Source organism: Pollicipes pollicipes, unplaced genomic scaffold (genome assembly GCF_011947565.3).
Source record: "Pollicipes pollicipes isolate AB1234 unplaced genomic scaffold, Ppol_2.1 Scaffold_5724;HRSCAF=6776_pilon_pilon_pilon, whole genome shotgun sequence".
Taxonomy (NCBI): domain Eukaryota; kingdom Metazoa; phylum Arthropoda; class Thecostraca; order Pollicipedomorpha; family Pollicipedidae; genus Pollicipes; species Pollicipes pollicipes.
Genome location: NW_023596746.1, coordinates 55,982,887 through 56,001,074, shown reverse-complemented (window position 1 = coordinate 56,001,074; position 18,188 = coordinate 55,982,887). Strand labels below are relative to the sequence as shown.

The following is an 18,188-nucleotide window of genomic DNA, read 5'->3' as shown; positions in this document are numbered from 1 at the left end:
TGAGTGGAAAAGACTGCTTATTACTGTTACTGTTATCGCACCTTACATTACATCGACTGACAGCCAACTAACGGCCATTATGTCCGGAAGGCGTGCTCACCAACGCCAGGCATGGACGACTCAACAAAATTTTTGCCTTTTATTGCCGTGTGGCTAATAAAATTACAGGATCTAAATAGCGTCATTATGGCGGCATGGATGTCTGGGTGACCTTGAAATAGTCTCCCCGAAATAGTTTACACATCTTCCCCGGCGTGAACCTCAGAAACAATAGAGGTTTAGGTTTCAAGAAGGGCAGAACTGTGAACTGGACCAAATGATCTTGAAGATGACTGGTTCAGTTCAAAACCCCATATAAAAATGAAGCACTCCCTCCAAAATGGATACTTTCGGAAGCGTATACGGGATGTATGGTTATTTGATGTTAATAATGTGGGGGAGATTAACCAATGGCTGAACTAGATAAACCAATGTTAAGGTTCGTAGACAATTCACTAGTGTTGTTCGTTCCGACCTTCCACGTTCAGGTTAGGTTCGTCGGGCCTGCTCTTGTTTTCCGTTGTCATCGAACATCCAAACACTGAACAGCCAATAGCTTCGGGCTAAACGACCTCAGGTCCTCAGTCTGTGTCACCAGGTCATGTGTGACGTCACTTACGTCCGTCTCACGTGTGGGTGACGTAACTCTGGTGTGTGCCAGACGGACTGCCGCTGCTCTCGGACCCCCCTGGCTCCCCACCAGCCAGGCGGAGGAGGCCGTTCCAGTCGGGTATTACTAGTACACCACTGCGGCGTTACTCTTGGGCTTCGACCCATGCAGATTCGCTCACCGCATTCGGTGTAAGTATTCGACCAACTGAATGCCGAATTAACTGTAAGGAGACAGACAATACTCCGAAAACTGTCTGACAACGCTCCTGTCAGGTGCTGCCAACACACATGCAAGAAACTGCTTTTTCGCAGTGTTTTGCAGCTGACGTGCATATTTTGTACTTGGCGTTTCCTTCGGCGTCACATGCTGTAGCTGCATTGCTCGATGGTCGTGTCTATGCTGACCTGGCACGCCTGGCACCGTTCTGTTTCAGAGCAGCTCAGTCATGGTGTTGTCCGACCTTGTCACCGAGGCGCGCAATTGTATTGCCAAAATCCTCCCATATTATCCTCGGCGTCCTACCTTTGCCTCCGGAGCCATCATTACTGAAAGCGATTGGGCTATAGGCGCTGGCATCTCCAGACCATTTTCAACAGCCACACGACAACAAACGACATATTCCAGCTACGTCACTTCCACCAAAGGTGCGTTCCCATCTAGCCGACCCAATACCCGGCACCAAAAGCCAAGAAATGGATTGCTCTCTGATACAGCTAATTTGACGCAAGTCCTTCACCCGCGCTAGTCACAGGTGGTGGTGCAGTGTAGTAATAACCTCATGCATGATTGTTTTCCACACCCATCAACCATACGATGATGATCCACGACTGATTTGTGTCTTTTCGGAGGCCTGTGGCGTCGTGTTCTTACACAGTTCTCGTAGAGTACAGTTAATAAAGGGAAAGAGAGCATGCGCTCGCTGCTCTTAGGCGACGTGCTCACACTCCACCGATGCCAGCAGTCCCGGACCCGGTCCCCTCAGTAGTGGTTTCCAACGCCCCGGCGCCGCCTCCGTCCGAGGTGCCTGACGAGGTTCGCACCGACTTCCGCGAGACGTGGTTGTTCGACCTCTACACAGTCGGGTCAGTGGACAAACGTGGATGCACCGACTAGGACGAGGCTGCCTTGGATGTGGGCTTGAGCCGTTGATTCTCGTACTCGGATGCTGCTCAAGGGTTTGCTGAAACTATCATGAACACGAATAGCTATGGTTTTATGTCGTTCGAGTGCGGTCACGTATACATGTAACCATTGAGCGCAGTGTGTATAATGCGTCCTCCTAAAAATCGAAACTAATAGAACTTGCAAGGTGATGTTAGGAAACATGTTTGCAATCTCCTGGTTGTGGAAACATTATGTGTTACTGCGCTGAGAATAGCCTTGGAATACCAACGAAGTCGGCTAGATCAAGCTATCATGCAATCATTGGTTCTGAAATCAAACCTGGCCGGTGCTATACTTGAGTCTAATCACAACAAATGATGCCAATTTCTCGATATTGCCCTTTACCGAACACATTCTAATACCCTAAGCGTCGGTCCTTTTCAGCACTATAACTCGCCACGCCATATGCAGGAACTAGGACAGGTACACCATCAAGCCAGGATTCCGTGCCGCTCCTCACATGCAGGAAATAGGACAGAGTTACACCATTAAGTCACGATTCCGTACCGTTAGTCATGTTCACATAAAAAATCGCCATGCCACATGCAGGAACTAGGACAGTTACACCATCAAGTCACGATCTCGTGCCGCTCCTCGGTCGCCTGGCCAGTGTCACAGCCGGCCACCCCGCACCTGGCAGGGACGACGGCTCGGTGACGTTGACACAGAAAGTACCGGACACCATCACCGAGTGGGTAGGCGGAGCCGTGTGCAGCTCGGAGACGGCCGGCCTTGGCGTGGCGCCGTCGGCCTCCCTCACCAGCTTCCAGCCGTTCTTCGTCAGCTACACGCTGCCCTACTCGGTGAAACGCGGCGAGACGCTCGTGCTCAAGGTCTCGGTGCTCAACTACAACGAAGAGGCACTGCCGGTGGGTCCTCGCTGCTCTCCTGAGCGCTCTGTTCCGCTCGTGTTATCTTGCTCGCTCGTGTTATCTCTGCCCGTGCTCGGCGTCACCACACGTCACATGCTGGATAAAATTGAATCCAGCACTAGCTGTACTAGCTGTCCGCTCGGACCTTACTGGTCCCATGCGATATCCCGCCGGTCCTGTGGACGCTAAACATGCACCGGCGCCTGTGGCCGCAGGTCAAGCTGACACTGGTGGCGTCGGACGAGTTCGAGACGCTCTCGGCGCCGGTGGTGACCTCGTGCGTGTCGACCGGCGTGGCCGAGGTCGTGCCGTACCGGCTGCGGCCCGGCCAGCTCGGCGACGTTAACATCACCGTGGTGGCTGAAGTGTACTCCGACTTCCCCGCCGAGTGTGGGTCAGAGGTGGTGCCCTACTTCAGGTGTGTGGCGTTACGCGTTGCGGGAGTACGGAGCGTGGCGCACACCGTGTGAGTCAGCTTTAAACACGGCAGGTGTGCGTAACCGAGACACGAGCCCAGACACCCTGGTTTGCGTGGGATGTTAAGAGTTGCAAATGAACCGGTAGTGTTCCCAATTCAGTCAGGTGCATGTACGTTTGTGCCCTTGAATGGCATACAGGTATCCGCAGAAAAATCAAAATGTCAGCATTTTTTTTCGTTTCGATTAAACCTGAAGGCGTAATTGCTCTCAACCGATTTCTCATTTTACGGTGAATGCATGCAGCCAACACGACTACCACCTGCGCAGGGATGCCGTGACCAGGCCGATTCTGGTGGAGCCGGAGGGCTTCGAGCATGAAGTCAGCCACTCCTTCTTCATGTGCATCAGCCGTGAGTGCGCCGCCCAAGCGGATGTTAACGGAACGACTCATGCCGGTGCCGGTGTAGCTGCAGGCTAGTGACGGTCTGGAGGGCGCGACGTTGCTGGCAGTGTTGGGACGCACGTACGCTCAGCCGTGTGTTGGCGTAGTTTCCTTGATCGCGACGCGGCTTTCATCGTCCCGCCGCATGGCTACGGACGTGTCCTGTACCGCAGTAGGGCTCGCCCTGTTTGGGTACCGCTTCCCTGACCCGACCTGTGCGCCGGCAGCGGAGGGTGCCGACCTGTCGAGCGGACCGAATAGACGGGAGGTTGACTGGCCGCTGCTTCTGCCGGCCGACCTGGTGCCCGACTCCGAGCGGGCCCAGATCGCCGTCGTCGGAGACCTGCTGGGACCCAGCATTGACGTACGTCACTTGCGCACTATACTCAATGGCAGATGCTCGCTGGATGTGCTCGACAAAATATATCATCGTGAGGCTGAAGTAGTTTTCGAGTAACCTGCTGTACAAGTCATGGCCTTCTCTGTTGGCACATCCTTATGCTCCCAGCTGTGTAACGTATGGCCACGGCCCACTTTTGCTCTAGTTATTTTCGTTTACGTCATTAATGTGATTCCCTCCGCTATCATGGATGCGTTAACTGTGCCGTTTAAAGCCAAAGCAGATATGTTCAAGCTTTCTGTACTTCTCAGAACCTGGAGTCGCTGGTACGGCAACCAACCGGTTGCGGCGAACAGAACATGGTACTCTTCGTTCCCAACATTCACGTCATGAAGTATTTGACTGCAGTTGGTGAACTGACTGAGCGAATCAAGGATAAACTTGTCAGCTTTATGAGATCAGGTACTCGGTTGATCAGGCTGGGAATAACATTGCACTAGCACACAAATGTCCGGTACAAATTAGTAAAAGTTGACATATCATATTCAGCGTCGTGCCCTGAAGTCGTTTTATCCCGTTCTATGTAACGTTTATTACTGAAGTCCTAACTAGTATGAGGTTCACATACCAAATTGTGAACCCAAATGATCACGCATGCGTCAGAACCAAGCTATCGTTTCTTGGTATTTTGCACCAAGCAACCGAACAAGTCTTCTGATTTAAACTGCTCATGGTAGTTCGCACCACCAGAGCAGATATATTATTTGGTGTAAACCTATTTCCTTAAGATAGAGCCCCTTTTAGGAGCCTTTCATGGACAGCTGAGCTCAAAACTCGTGAGACTTCCAGAGCGCTCGTTACCGTGACCTTCGTGACCCGTGTCTCGCCCCAGGCTACCAGCGCGAGCTGGGCTACCGTCACGAGGACAAATCCTACTCGGCATTCGGCAAGTCGGACGCCTCAGGCTCCATGTGGCTGACCAGCTTTGTCATCAAGTCGTTCGGTGACGCAAAGGAGTTCATTTTCATCGACGAGTCTGATCTGGAAGGAAGTGTGCGATGGATCGAATCCCATCAATTGGGTAACGGCTGCTTTCCATCTGTGGGGACGGTCCTCTACAAGCAAATGAAGGTAGGATCTTGTGTTTGTCTGTATTTATTCCCTTGCGCCCGTGGCACGCTGTCATATGTTCGCCTTCAAACTACCTTTAACCAAGTATCTACAACTGAGCGGATTGAAAAGCACATGTAGTTACCGCTGGATCTGGGGGAGGGTGGGGCGCACTACATCGGCTGATTGACGGAGGGATCCATGTGTGGTTTTTCGTGTTGCATACTCACCACTCATACTTGTGCAGCCGTCTTTGCATGCTGTCACCCTTGGCCGGTTGTCCTCTGACCCGTCAGCCAACGGCGAAGTCCATTGCCGTTTGCCCCGATCCTCACGTGATAGCCGTTGTTCCCTTTGGGGACCCAGCCGATGCCTGCGGAGACCAGCAAGGCTGACGTGTTTCAGGGCGGCGTTGGGTCCGGCGGCCAGCAGGCGCTGACGGCCTACATCACCATCGCGCTGCTGCAGTCGGGGATCGAGCTGGGCGAGAACACCGTCCACGGCGCCTTCCGCTGCCTGACACAGGTCAGCCAACGGCTCAGAGACACGTGTGATCGCTGGAGGCGATTTCTGGAAAAGAGTTTGGCGACGAGACTGACTCTAGATAGGTCGGCAGTTGAGGTTTGAGTTAATGAGTTTGAAGGGCGCGGCAACTGCATTGGCTATTTGCGTAGGTCGGCATTTCTTCACTGTGCGATGCATGTTAGAGCCTTGCTGTTGATGCTTCATCTTATTTTGGTGGCTTTGGCCTACATGGTTCCGAAAGTTTTTTGAGGTATTGCCAATAGGTATCGTGCTCAGTCACTCAGTTCGTACATATAAACGTAATATTGCACATGTGGTTCAACTTGCACCCTCATGATCTAGCCTCTGCCTTGGTACCCCCGCAACAAGCCCGTAGGCTCCGCGGGACGAACCTAAAAGCAGCCGAGAATGACTGTTGCATGAAATTTATCAGGAAATTTTGTTGTGGCCGAGGTAATAATCGCTTTTGCCTTCTGTAACAATATCACTCGCTCCCTTCTACCTCACCATACAACAGAATACCAGACAAAAATGTTTCAGAAGCGGACCTTATGTGCAGAAAGCGATAAAATGATCCATGGATGAAACAAACGTGCACCGTTGCAGTCAGGGGCACAGCCAGAAATTCTTCAATACGGAGGGGTGTGTGGGTAGGGTCGGAGCTCGCTGAGTGCTTGCCATAAAATCAATGAAGGAGTCCTCTATGGTGCTTAGTAAAACATGCGTTGCTTACAGTGGGGAAGAAGGGCAGCCTGCCTCCGCCGCCCGTTCTCTGGCGGTGTCCGGTTGTGGTTGTGCTCCCGATGGACGCATGCACTATACCATACCGCACTATGTAGGGAGGCGTCCGACTAAGCAGCACAAAATTGGGTTAAACAGCTCACCAAAAGGCTGGTCTTTCTTGTCTACCGCCGTGCGCAGGAACGCACTCCACTAGCTTTTATTACGCCTGTTGCCTTTGTATGCACATAGACGTGAGTGACTTAGCGCTGTAGGATAGCTACCCCTGAGGCCGTGTTGGACACCGCTCACCGTCCGTGGGTTAGCTACCGCCGGGACCGTGTTGGACACCGCTCACCGGCCGTGGGTTAGCTACCGCCGAGACCGTGTTGGACACCGCTCACCGTCCGTGGGTTAGCTACCGCCGGGACCGTGTTGGACACCGCTCACCGTCCGTGGGTTAGCTACCGCCGGGACCGTGTTGGACACCGCTCACCGTCCGTGGGTTAGCTACCGCCGGGACCGTGTTGGACACCGCTCACCGTCCGTGGGTTAGCTACCGCCGGGACCGTGTTGGACACCGCTCACCGTCCGTGGGTTAGCTACCGCCGGGGTCGTGTTGGACACCGCTCACCGTCCGTGGGTTAGCTACCGCCGGGACCGTGATGGACACCGCTCACCGTCCGTGGGTTAGCTACCTCTGGGACTGTATTCGTCGCCGCTCACCGTCTGTGGAATGCCATGTCAGCCACCGCTCACCGTCTGTGGAATGCCATGTCAGCTACCGCTCACCGTCCGTGGAATACCATGTCAGCCACCGCTCACCGTCCGTGGAATACCATGTCAGCCACCGCTCACTGTCCGTGGAATGCCATGTCAGCCACCGCTCACCGTCCGTGGAATGTCATGTCGGCCGCCGCTCACCGTCCGTGGAATGCCATGTTGGCCGCCGCTCATCAGCCGCCACGTGCCTTCCCCAGGACATCAGCTCTGACCTGTACACGCTGACCCTGCTGACGCACGCGCGCGCCGTGGCCGGCCGCCTGGACGAGGCGCGGTTTGGTCTGACAGAGCTCAAGAGCCGCGCCACCAGGGAGGAGGGCCTGGTGTACTGGCGCAACGAAGGTGAGAGTCATCCCTCCGCACCAGCACAACAGTAACACTCACTGGAGGGAGCGGTGCTGTGAACGTCCGAAGGCTAGTTGATCAGCCTGTGATAGCTGTGGTGCTTTAACAACTGTCATAGTATGCTTGCAGAATGCGTTGGTGAAGGCTGACTGTGCACAGTTGTGTGTGCTCTGTACTCTTTCGTGTGTTTTGATGGAACTCTGCAGTGAGCGCATATGAAATATGACACCATTTCCGCATTTCACTGAATCTAATGTACTGAACGCACCTTCCTCAATTCCTGGTCTATCCTGAACAGCGGTTAACCAGCGTACTTTCAAAACCTTATCGTGGCGTACGTCACCAGGCTCTGACGAGAATCGGGCACTCAGCGTAGAGATGGGTGCCTATAACATCCTGACGATGAAGCTGCTGGAGAAAGCCGGTGACGACAGAAGCGAACACTTAACCGACGCGTTGGGTGCCGTGCGCTGGATCACCCAGCAGCGCAACAGTCGCGGCGGCTTCGTGTCCACGCAGGTCATAGAAATCACTGGGGTGGACGTCATGTGTCTGCCGGACTAGCTGGTCACGACACCGCCACACGTTGCCTGCTGTCTGTCTTACATGTGTGGCTTGTTTGCCCCCTCAGAACGGTCTGTTTTACCTGTTTGTCCTGTTCACTCCCGACGGAGGGGCCTGTCTCGTACATGTGTATCCTGCATACCCCCTCCCTCTTTACCCCTACCTCATACCCCTGTGTATCCTGCTCACCCCTCACGGATGGGACTGCCGTAATTGTGTGGTTTGTTCACTCCCCACGGACGGGTCTGCCGTACCTGTGTGTCCTGCTCAATACCCTCGGAGGGGTCTGTCCTACCTGTGTGTCCTGCTCACTCCCGGGAGGGGACTGCCACATCCATGTGTTCTGCTCACTACCCGCGGAGGGTTCTGTTGTACCCCTGAGTCCGGCCCACTCTTATCGAATGGGTTCTACAATGTCCTGTGCGCTGCTCACTTGGCGGGCGGTCGTGACAGGATACGGTGCTGGCGCTGGAGGCACTGGCCGCCTTCTCGGCCGACCTGCTTGGCTCCAGCAGCACCGACCTGCGAGTACGCGTCTCCGATGACGGCTCGCTGAACGACGTCATCAACGTGACGGCGGACAATCTGCTACTGATGCAAACTCGTGACGTCACGCTGCTGCCAGGTCACGTCCACGTCAGAGCACAGGGCACCGGCTGCGCCCTGGTGCAGGTCAGTGGTGGAGCAACCGTGTTAAGCCATGGTAAGGTCGGGGTGGTACCGGCTCCGCCTTTGTAAGGGTCAGTAGTAAAACGCCCCACCTGGTAAACTATGGCAAGGTGGAGATGGCACCGGCTGCGCCCCGGATGAGAGAGAGAGAGAGAGAGAGAGAGAGAGAGAGAGAGAGAGAGAGAGAGAGAGAGAGAGAGAGAGAGGAGAGAGAGAGAGAGAGAGAGAGAGAGAGAGAGAGAGAGAGAGAGAGAGAGAGAGAGAGAGAGCGTGAGAGAGAGAGGGAGAGGGAGAGACAGAGAGAGATTTGGTGGCGGTAGAGTCAGAGAGATGTGCAGGAGGGCAGAGGAAGGAAGATGATCTGTGCTGTTGGGTTGCGCTGGCATACTTGCAGTTGCTGGCATACCTGCAATGGAACCTTTATGATAACTGATGTGTACTGAAGCAGGTCACACGCACGGGAAGCTCAGGTGGTGCCAGATGTACCCTATTTCACATCAGAGCCGGCATCGAATGCAACGCCGGCCGTGCAGTCTAGGTGCCAGACCCGCAGGGGCACCAGCTTCGGTCGGCGTAGGGGACTAGCGCCCCCTCGGGTGCCAGCTCCGGTAACGGGTGGACAGCGCAAGCTGTTACTCTCAGGGCGTAGCGACCCTGCCGGTACGTGAGCTCCTGCTCCTTGTCCCGCCCGCTCCCTCCACATTACCCTCACTCCCGCATCCGGCCCTATCACCACTCCTCATCCTCGTTTTATCGGGGTCGCCGTGCCCCCTCGCCCACGTCCCCGGGCTGATCGGATCCTGGTGGCTGAGGGGCGCGTCGTGCGGGTCAGTCACGGCGCGCCCCAACACTCCACTTTGGCCAGGATATCCGTGGCCAAATACCCGTATACCAGGCCGATATCCGTATATCACGGGCGTGGGGGGGGGGGGGGCCGTGGGGCCCCACGCGGGTCCAGCGGCTTGTCGCTCGCGTTGCGGTTGGGTGCCCCTTGCGGGTCTTCGCTTGGGGCGCGTGGCGGCGCGCAGCGGCTTAAGGGGTCAAGGGGCGGCGGCGCTGAACCACGGTCAGGACGGGGAGGGGTCTTCCCGGTTACACCTGGCTGTGTGGGAGGCGTCGTTCTCCCCGTATAGCACCGGGGTAGCCCTGGCGGTGACCACCTTCCTAGGGAGTGTTGAGCCGTCCCCCAGTTGGGTTCCGTGGTGGGTGGGGAGCCCCGGTGCCGAAATGCAAACCCCTTTATGCATGGCATCCTCTACCTTTAAAAACTCCCGTCCTCCGAAAGGGGGGCGGACCTCGACAACTCCAGGGTGCAGAGGCGAACCTGCTATCCCCGGACCACGGATCCTCGTCTTCGGAAGTGACGAGATTAGGTTGGCGTCCCTGTCACCGTTTCAGAGAAGAAATGGCTGCGACAAATTTGGAAAAGTTAAAAGATGTGACAAGCTCCGAGATGGAAAAATAGAAGTTGAATTTGCTAGTGACTTGGAGGCGAGTCGGGCTATGGAAGCAACTGAATTTTCGTACAGTTTTCGGGATGGGGCTGGCAAACGCGAAAAAACGGTGTCAATGTCGGCGACACCACATAACACGAAAAATTCGTCCCGGGGCGTGGTGAACTGTTTTGACCTGCGTGACGTTGACGAGCAAGAGATCGTGGAGGAGCTCTCAGAGTTTGGAGTGGCCACCGCTCGACGGATTCATGTCAGAAGGGGAGGAGAGTTAGTGCCCACGAACAACTTTATACTCACGTTCAGTCGCCCCGACATACCATCCGAGATACGTGTGGGACACGTCTGCGTAAAAGTTCGTCCGTTTTTGCCTAACCCCATGCGGTGCTATCAGTGCCAGCGATTTGGTCACACGAAACCCAACTGTCGGAACCGCGCTGCGTGTGGCAAATGTGCGTCCCTCGAGCACATGAGCGAAGAATGTACTTCTGACAATCCCCACTGCGTCAACTGCGGCAAGGACCAGGTTCCGCACATGTCCTACGACCGTGCATGTCCAGCCTACGCTGAGGAGAAGGAAATCATATCAATCAAAACTTCTCGAGACGTGTCGTTCCGTGAGGCTCGAGAACTTTATTACGAGACCCATCCAAAAACATCGTACGCATCGATAGTGAAAGCTTCGTTGCCGCGCACCAACGTGATCGAGGATATGACGGCTGTTCAATTTATGGAACTTTTGAGATCGTTTGGCCCATCAGTTGTACCCTCAGCACGCGCCCCGGACTCACAGCCAGCACCCCAAGCTCCCTCCGCACCAATCGAGCAGTCGGTGGCCGCCGTGCTGCCGGCCTCCTCGGCACCAGTTGGATCGCCAACATATGACGGGTGGACGACGGTTCGGCGTGGCCGCAGCCCTCGCGCGCCTTCCGGTATTCCTTCGTCTGAGAAACCACCGGTCTCCTCATCACAGACACCCCTCACCAGTGCATGTGAACGTGTAGCAGAGACGATGGAGCGTCAAGAAGCTGACAGGCGCGCCCGCGAAGCCAAGCGAGCGCGTCTAGTTGAGCAAGAGAGGGCGAAGGCGATTAGCCGGCTGCCGGGGGCGGATCAGGGACGTGCTCCCGCAGGGGAAGCCGGTCCACCGCCCAGACGACGCGCAGAGGTCTCTGGTGGATCCGAGGCTCGGAAGCCACCGATGGGCCCTCCTCCTGCGCCGCCATCTAGGGTCACGGCTTCGCCGGCGCCGTCCCCGTCTAGAGTGGGGCGCCCGGAAAAGCGTGCCCCCCCCCCCCTGGCCAATCTCGCCCACAGACGGCAGCCCACGTATTCGGCCCGAGACCCGGCCGGCGTCGGTGGGATCAGACCTTGGTGGGTCCCTGCACCCCGTTGCTGGACCGTCTGGGTCTGCTGTGGCCGGCGCAGCCGAGTATTTTTAAAAGTAGGTCTGTTTTACACTCACAACCCAAACACATGCACCCCGCCCTCCGGTAGGCGTAGATACCATCGAGTGATAGGAAGCTAACGACCGTCCTGACCTCTTAGCTTCATGACGAATGTTTTACAGTGGAACTGCAGGTGCTCCAGACAAGCTACCAGGATATCCAACCATGCATTAACGAGCAGCATCCGGCGGTGACATGTCTCCAGGAGACAAAACTGGCACCGGACAGCGTTTTTAGTCTTTCGGGTTATGCTGTTTGGCGGCGAGACTTACCACCTGACCCTGCTGCTCGTGGTGGCGTTCTCCTAGCCGTGCACCACAGCGTGTGTGCACAAAGGCTGGCTTTGAATACTGAGCTTCAAGCTATCGCAGTAAAGTGTTGTTAAACTGCCATACGATCACCATATGCTCAGTCTACTTGCCTCCGGGGATCGGGTTTCCGTCTGCTCATCTGAGACACCTGGTGGCTCAGCTTCCGCCGTCTGTCCTCATTTTAGGTGACTTTAACGCTCACCACTCAGCGTGGGATTGTGTCAAGACAAACACTCGCGGGAAACGCTGCGAAGCCCTCATACATGAAGAATCGCTGTGCCTCTTAAACACGGGGCGCGTACCCATTTTACACTCCCATCGGGACAGGCATCGGCAATCGACTTAAGTCTTTTGAGCCCACAACTGATCAACCATTTTGAGTGGTCGGTGTCAGACGATCCAATGGGAAGTGACCACTTCCCCATCTGGATCAAGTACCGGGCTGACGTTTTTCTTGGTTCTCGGCCACAGCTCTGGAATTTTAGAAAAGCCGACTAGACTGAGTTTCAAGCGAGGATCGAGCATTCCCTTACTATGCAGTCAGCGAGTGAACCGCGTCGGTAGAGGATTTGACATCGCTGATTTTGCGGTCTGCAGAAGGGTGCTTACCGCGAACGTCGCGCTGCCCTCGTCGTCCTCCTGTCCCATGGTGGACGCAGCAGTGCCGGGACGCAATCTGTGCACGTAGGAGGGCCCTCAGAAAGTTTGAACGTCGGAGCACTACTGAGAATCTTATTGCATTTCGACGAGCACGAGCGGCTGCTAGACGTACCATTCTAGAGGCTGAGCGGGCACCGTGGCGATCGTACGTCGGCCAACTAAACTGCCAAACACCTGTATCCAATATATGGTCGCGGATCAAACGCATTGCGGGACAGCACTCGTCTGTACCACACCCTGTGCTCCGTATCAATGGACGTGACATTATACACCCAGCTGACGCAGCAAAGGAAATCGCCCGCGCATTCTCCGAACGGTGTGGTAACGGCAATGCCGTCCCGCAGTTTATGCGTCACTGGATCCGCTGCGAGGCATCCACTGTCGACTTCAGCACGACGGAGCAGATGTCGTATAACCGACCTTCTACAATGGCCGAACTAATTTCCGCGATCGGATCGCTGCGCAATGTGGCAGAGGGTCCGGATCTAGTTTACAACGCCATGCTTAAGCAACTTGCCACTTCAGTAGTTGAGGCCCTCTTAGCGACGTACAACAATCTCTGGGAGAATGGAGGTTTTCCGGAGTCGTGGCGTGAGCCACATGTTGTCCTTATGCTCAAGCCTGGTAAGAGTGGGGCTGACCCTGCAGACTATCGCCCTATCTCACTGACATCATGCATTTGTAAGTTGATGGAACGTATGGTAAATGTGCGTTTGTCGTGGGTTTTGGAGCGGTACAGCGTTTTTACGGCTGCTCAGTGTGGATTCAGGAAAAATCGCAGTACCATTGACCATCTTATAGCTCTCGACACAAACATCCGCACCAGTTTTAGGGAAAAACGACATGTTTGCGCTGTGTTTTTTTATGTTGAAAAAGCCTATGATACGACGTGGTTTTACGGCATCCTGAAAAAGCTCTTTCATTATGGCATTCGAGGAGCCATGGGCACGTTCTTAGCGGACTTTATGACCGATCGTTCTTTCAGAGTTCGTGTTGGCTCACACTTCTCGGATAGGTACCAACAAGACAATGGCGTGCCCCAGGGCAGCGTTTTGAGCGTCGCTTTGTTCGCGGTTATGATGAACGATATTGGTGACTCCCTTCCAAAGTCGGTCAGCCGCTCTCTCTTCGTGGATGACGTCGCCATCTGGTCTGCCTCGTCAAACTTTGCCTCTTTGGAACGTCGCTTGCAGTTGGCTGTGATCAGCCTGGAAAGATGGAGCGTTACAAACGGACTACGTTTCTCGACCTCGAAAACAGTCGCTATGCACTTTTGCAGACGACGTCGTCAGTGCCCCGCTATGGCTTTAAGGCTATACGGCCAGACCATCCCGAACGAATCCAGCACCCGCTTCTTGGGTCTGCAGTTTGATAACCGTTTATCGTATGGGTCACATTTGAAAACCCTACGTGACAACTGTTTTAAAACATTGAACATATTGAAGTATGTGTCTCGAACATCTTATGGAGCGGACAGAAGAACACTGTTACTGCTAGACCGCTCACTTATACGTTCGAACCATGACTATGGCTGTTTTATTTATGACCGCGCGCCGAGTTCCTGCAAACGTTTTTTAGACACCGTGCACCACACCGCATTACGCATTGTGACGGGGGCATTCAGGACGTCGCCAGTTGCTAGCCTTACCGTGGAAGTTAATGAACCGGCGTTGGCACTGAGAAGGGAAATGCTTGGCATGGGGTACTTTTGCAAGCTTGCTCAATTTCCCAACCATCCGACTCACCGAACAATCTTTTCACGTGATGTGGAAATGAAGTTCCAAAGTAGCGGAAGGCTGTCCGCTATTCCATTTGGTGTCCATATGAAGAAGCTGTTCCGGGAAAGCGACATGAGTTTGCGTGGTGTGCAAGGTCGCGTCCCGCATTAGTGCCTCCATGGGAGCTAATCTCACCGCAAGTGGATGTCTCCCTTTCATGCACAAGCAAACGGGGAGCGATCCCATGCGACCTGAGATCGAAGGCTCTGGAGCACATCGGGCCGTACTTAGGTTTTCAAGCCACTTATACTGATGGGTCCAAGACGGAGGTAGGCGTTGGTGCTGCATTTGTGAATGACCAAGTCACCCGGTCCTTTTCTTTACCGAAACACGACTCAGTTTACACGTCCGAGCTCGTTGCAATCAGTAAAGCCCCATGCTTCATCGAAGTTGGTGAGAGCAACTCACACGTGATCTTATCCCATTCTTTGAGCAGCCTGTTGGCTCTGACAACCTATAACCCACCTTGTCCCCTTATACAGGATGTTTTACTTCGCCTGACAGCGCTGGATCTTGCTGGTAAAACTGTCGTCTTATGTTGGATACCGAGTCATGTGGGTATCGCAGGTAACGAGCGTGCTGACGCGGCCGCAAAACGGGCAGCGCGTGCATCTTGCACCCGTTCTTTACCCTTGCCGGCAAGGGACTTTTACCCTGCAATCGCGACCTTTGTAAAGGGGAAATGGCATCGCTGCTGGAACGCCATTGTTAACAATAAGTTAAAAATGATCAAGCCACAACTGGGTCTATGGTCTTCAAGCTCACGTAAGTTGAGACGCAAAGAAGTAACCCTCAGCAGATTACGAATTGGCCACACGCACGCAACACATAGCTACCTTTTGTGCGGTGAAGAACGCCCTACACGTCCTCGCTGTGATGCGCCACTTACGGTTCGCCACGTTATTCCCTCTTGCCCACAGTTCAGAGAAGAGCGGGCACTTTACTTCGGAGGAGATGTGTCAGGTCTTACCTTTTCAGACCTTATTGGTGACGATTCTCGCATGCTTGGCACCGGACAGCTGTTTTCATTTTTGAGAAGCGTAGGATTCACAACCATTTATACACCACGGTAAACACTTAGCTGCTATGAGCGCAAAATGACCCTAGAAGTCGACGCGCCCTAAAACACCAATCACCATAATCATCATCTAGGTGCCAGACTGCTGAGAATATATCTCACTAAACTGTGTGAGAGCTGAATACCGTGTTCTTAGTATAGAGCGTAATCGCGTCAGCTGTTTGACGGCTGATGTGATTCACTGAGAGCCTGAGTAAAGGACATTCAGTTCAATGATAACACGCACGGAATGCGAACCACGAGACATGCCCTCTCCTGCTGCACCATACAAATTAGCTCCAGCAATGCATGACGACATACGTGCGCCACGCGCATGACAAGTAACATGGTTGTTTCGCCAGGCCTCGTTGAAATACAACGTGCATACAGCCGGTCCAAACGACGCACTGACGATCAAGGTGACCACCAAGCCCAAAATGAACCAGCGGGAATGTCTGAAGCATACCATAGGTGAGTCGAGTGACGTGCTTGCCTGGTGACTCCTCTAGCTCTCTCTTGTCTCACCTGGTCCTCAGACCACTTGTCAGCCTCTGCTCGGTTTGATCTTAAATCTGTAGTGCGATGCGAGGGAATGTCATGGGAGGAGGATCTTGACCAGATTGCAGTGTTCCTGTTCTGTGAAAGCATCAGAAGACACTGCAGTGCCTAGTGCAATTAAAAAAGTGTTCGAAAGCATCTCTCGTTCAACGGGTTTTACATATGACGGCATGCCTGCCTTGTTGTTATGAAAACATGGCAATGTTGTGCTCTTTAAGACATCTGCGTCAGCTACCTGAAGGAGGATAGCGAAACCAATATGGCTGTGGTTGAGCTGGACATGGTCAGCGGGTTCATTCCCAACAAGGGAAGTCTGAATGACCTCAAGCAGAACGTCGAGTTGGGTAAGTTGGAGTTAATGGCACATAATATACATATGCCTTCCTGTTGTCATAGTTATCTGTTTTCACTGACAGGTCGTCAGATCTGGGCTTTCTGTTTTCACCAGCAGTTCGTCGAATGAGAGTGGTCTGTTTTAACAAGTAGGTCGTCTGATCTGAGTTGTCTGTTTCCACTAGCAGGTCGTCTGATCTGAGTTGCCTGCTTCCACTAGCAGTTCGTCAGATCTGAGTTGTCTGTTTTTAACGAGCAGGTCGTTAGATCTGAGTTGTCTACTTCCACTAGCGGATCGTCTTATCTGAGTTGTCTGTTTCCATTAGCAGGTCGTCAGATCTGAGTTGTCGGTTTTTAACAAGCAGGTCGTCAGATCTGAGTTGGCTCTGCCAACACGAGGAACACATTCTTTATCTAGCAATTAGACATGGCATGAAGTTTAAATCTGAGTTGCCACGCTCTTTAGATAAGCTGTAGGAGTTATCTACCATTTCAGAGGCCTATCATGTTTTCTGACGACCGGAAACATGCTCCATTCAGATCTGAAGCGCTGGGAGGTCAACAACAACAAGGTGGTCTTCTATTTCGACTCGCTGGGAGGAAAGGAGCGCTGTTTCGGCATCATCGTACAGCGGGAGCAGGAGGTGGAAGATGCCAAACGGGCGGTGGCCAGCGCATATGATTATTACCAGACAGAGTTCGCCCGGAGCGCGGTGAGAAACAAATCCTTACGCAAACGGCATCAATCTGCATCAGGCCGCTACCTATGCAAAACACGATATAACTAAGCGGTTTGTTAGCAGGCCGGTAAATTAAACCTTTCATGCAGCCAAATGTCACCTGATTATATTTTCTCTTGACGCGTATGGTCCGATTAAATACACAGCGAGACGCATTTACGAGCATAGTAGCATGGTTCTGCTTTTCCCGTGGTCGGCTGTTGAAGTTGGCTGATCGCAAGTGTGCTTGGCCGTCCGATACTGTATGACGCAGCTGAATTGCTTTTGGGCCCTTTCAGTCGTACGCCCTGGACGTCAACTGCGACACAGTGCTGCTGTAGCCAATAGCCGATTACAACGCCTGTGTCCGAGAACGACCAGCAAGGAGGTAACGCTGCCTGGGCCGCCGTGCCCTGTCCAGCTCAGTAGGACGCGCGGTCCGCCAACGACACGGGCTGAGGACGCTTGTGATTATTGGGAAGGACATAGACAACAGTCTTCCGGAATTTTTCTGATGGGTTAATTCACTGATATCACATTGATGGCATCCAGAGTTTGCAGTGATGCGTAGCTGCGTCTCGCACGTCCTTGTCAGTGTGATCACGGTTTGGTGCTAAGAACAGTTGTGGACGCTGTTGGCTACCACCCGAGCACCACGCGTCTTTGAATGGACACGAGCTTTGACTTATTACAACGCCGGCCGGTCGCCATAACTGTCTGTCTGTAAATAAATAAATAAATGTAAATAACTTTCTGTCTGTAGCTTTCTGTCTGGTTTGTTCTTTGATAATCATACCGTGAAGAATATAGATGAGGGCGAGCCGAGTAAAGTTACTGCAATCACGCTGCTGGATATCGCATTATCAGCCGTTGAACTGCTACGCTTTGCTCGCGCTTTAAGCTCTCACTTCACTCGGCATCTCTGCCGTGTGCTGAACCTTGCTTTTCAGGCAACTTTGTGCACAACCCGGTCGATCAATATATAGTCGGAGACGTTTACTCGCTGTAAAATTGAAAATAAATGCAACAATGTCCGTCAGTAGCATTTTATTGACGACTATGCTGCGGCAGAGTGCAGCGCCGCCGCCTGCCTGGAGGCATTTACACGTTGAATGCGCCGATGTTTCGTGCGAGGCTGAGTAAATGATAGGTCCGCGCCAGGCTGGCCTCTCTGGCAATGCTCTCACTGGGTTATCTTGAAGCAGGCACGCGCCCGGCGTTGATCTGTGTGCGTGACAAGCTACATTGCTCAGCCCGTCGCATTCGTT

General features: G+C 53.7%; 1 protein-coding gene across 1 annotated transcript in view; it reads left to right on the top strand.

The window, feature by feature from the left end:
• The window catches only part of LOC119103244 (alpha-2-macroglobulin), a 59,179-nt gene extending 41,302 nt beyond the window's left edge, over positions 1-17,877 (top strand). Inside the window, exons 15-31 of the mRNA XM_037226685.1 lie at positions 701-840; positions 1,086-1,296; positions 1,614-1,734; positions 2,457-2,685; positions 2,904-3,106; positions 3,435-3,517; positions 3,777-3,913; positions 4,201-4,351; positions 4,782-5,020; positions 5,405-5,524; positions 7,225-7,369; positions 7,719-7,891; positions 8,390-8,608; positions 15,673-15,781; positions 16,087-16,212; positions 16,742-16,914; positions 17,220-17,877. Of these exons, the coding sequence (XP_037082580.1) occupies positions 701-840; positions 1,086-1,296; positions 1,614-1,734; positions 2,457-2,685; positions 2,904-3,106; positions 3,435-3,517; positions 3,777-3,913; positions 4,201-4,351; positions 4,782-5,020; positions 5,405-5,524; positions 7,225-7,369; positions 7,719-7,891; positions 8,390-8,608; positions 15,673-15,781; positions 16,087-16,212; positions 16,742-16,914; positions 17,220-17,261 (2,621 nt within the window). The 3' untranslated portion in view covers positions 17,262-17,877. The remainder of the gene's footprint in view (positions 1-700; positions 841-1,085; positions 1,297-1,613; positions 1,735-2,456; positions 2,686-2,903; positions 3,107-3,434; positions 3,518-3,776; positions 3,914-4,200; positions 4,352-4,781; positions 5,021-5,404; positions 5,525-7,224; positions 7,370-7,718; positions 7,892-8,389; positions 8,609-15,672; positions 15,782-16,086; positions 16,213-16,741; positions 16,915-17,219) is intronic.
• The last annotated feature ends 311 nt before the right edge of the window (positions 17,878-18,188 follow it).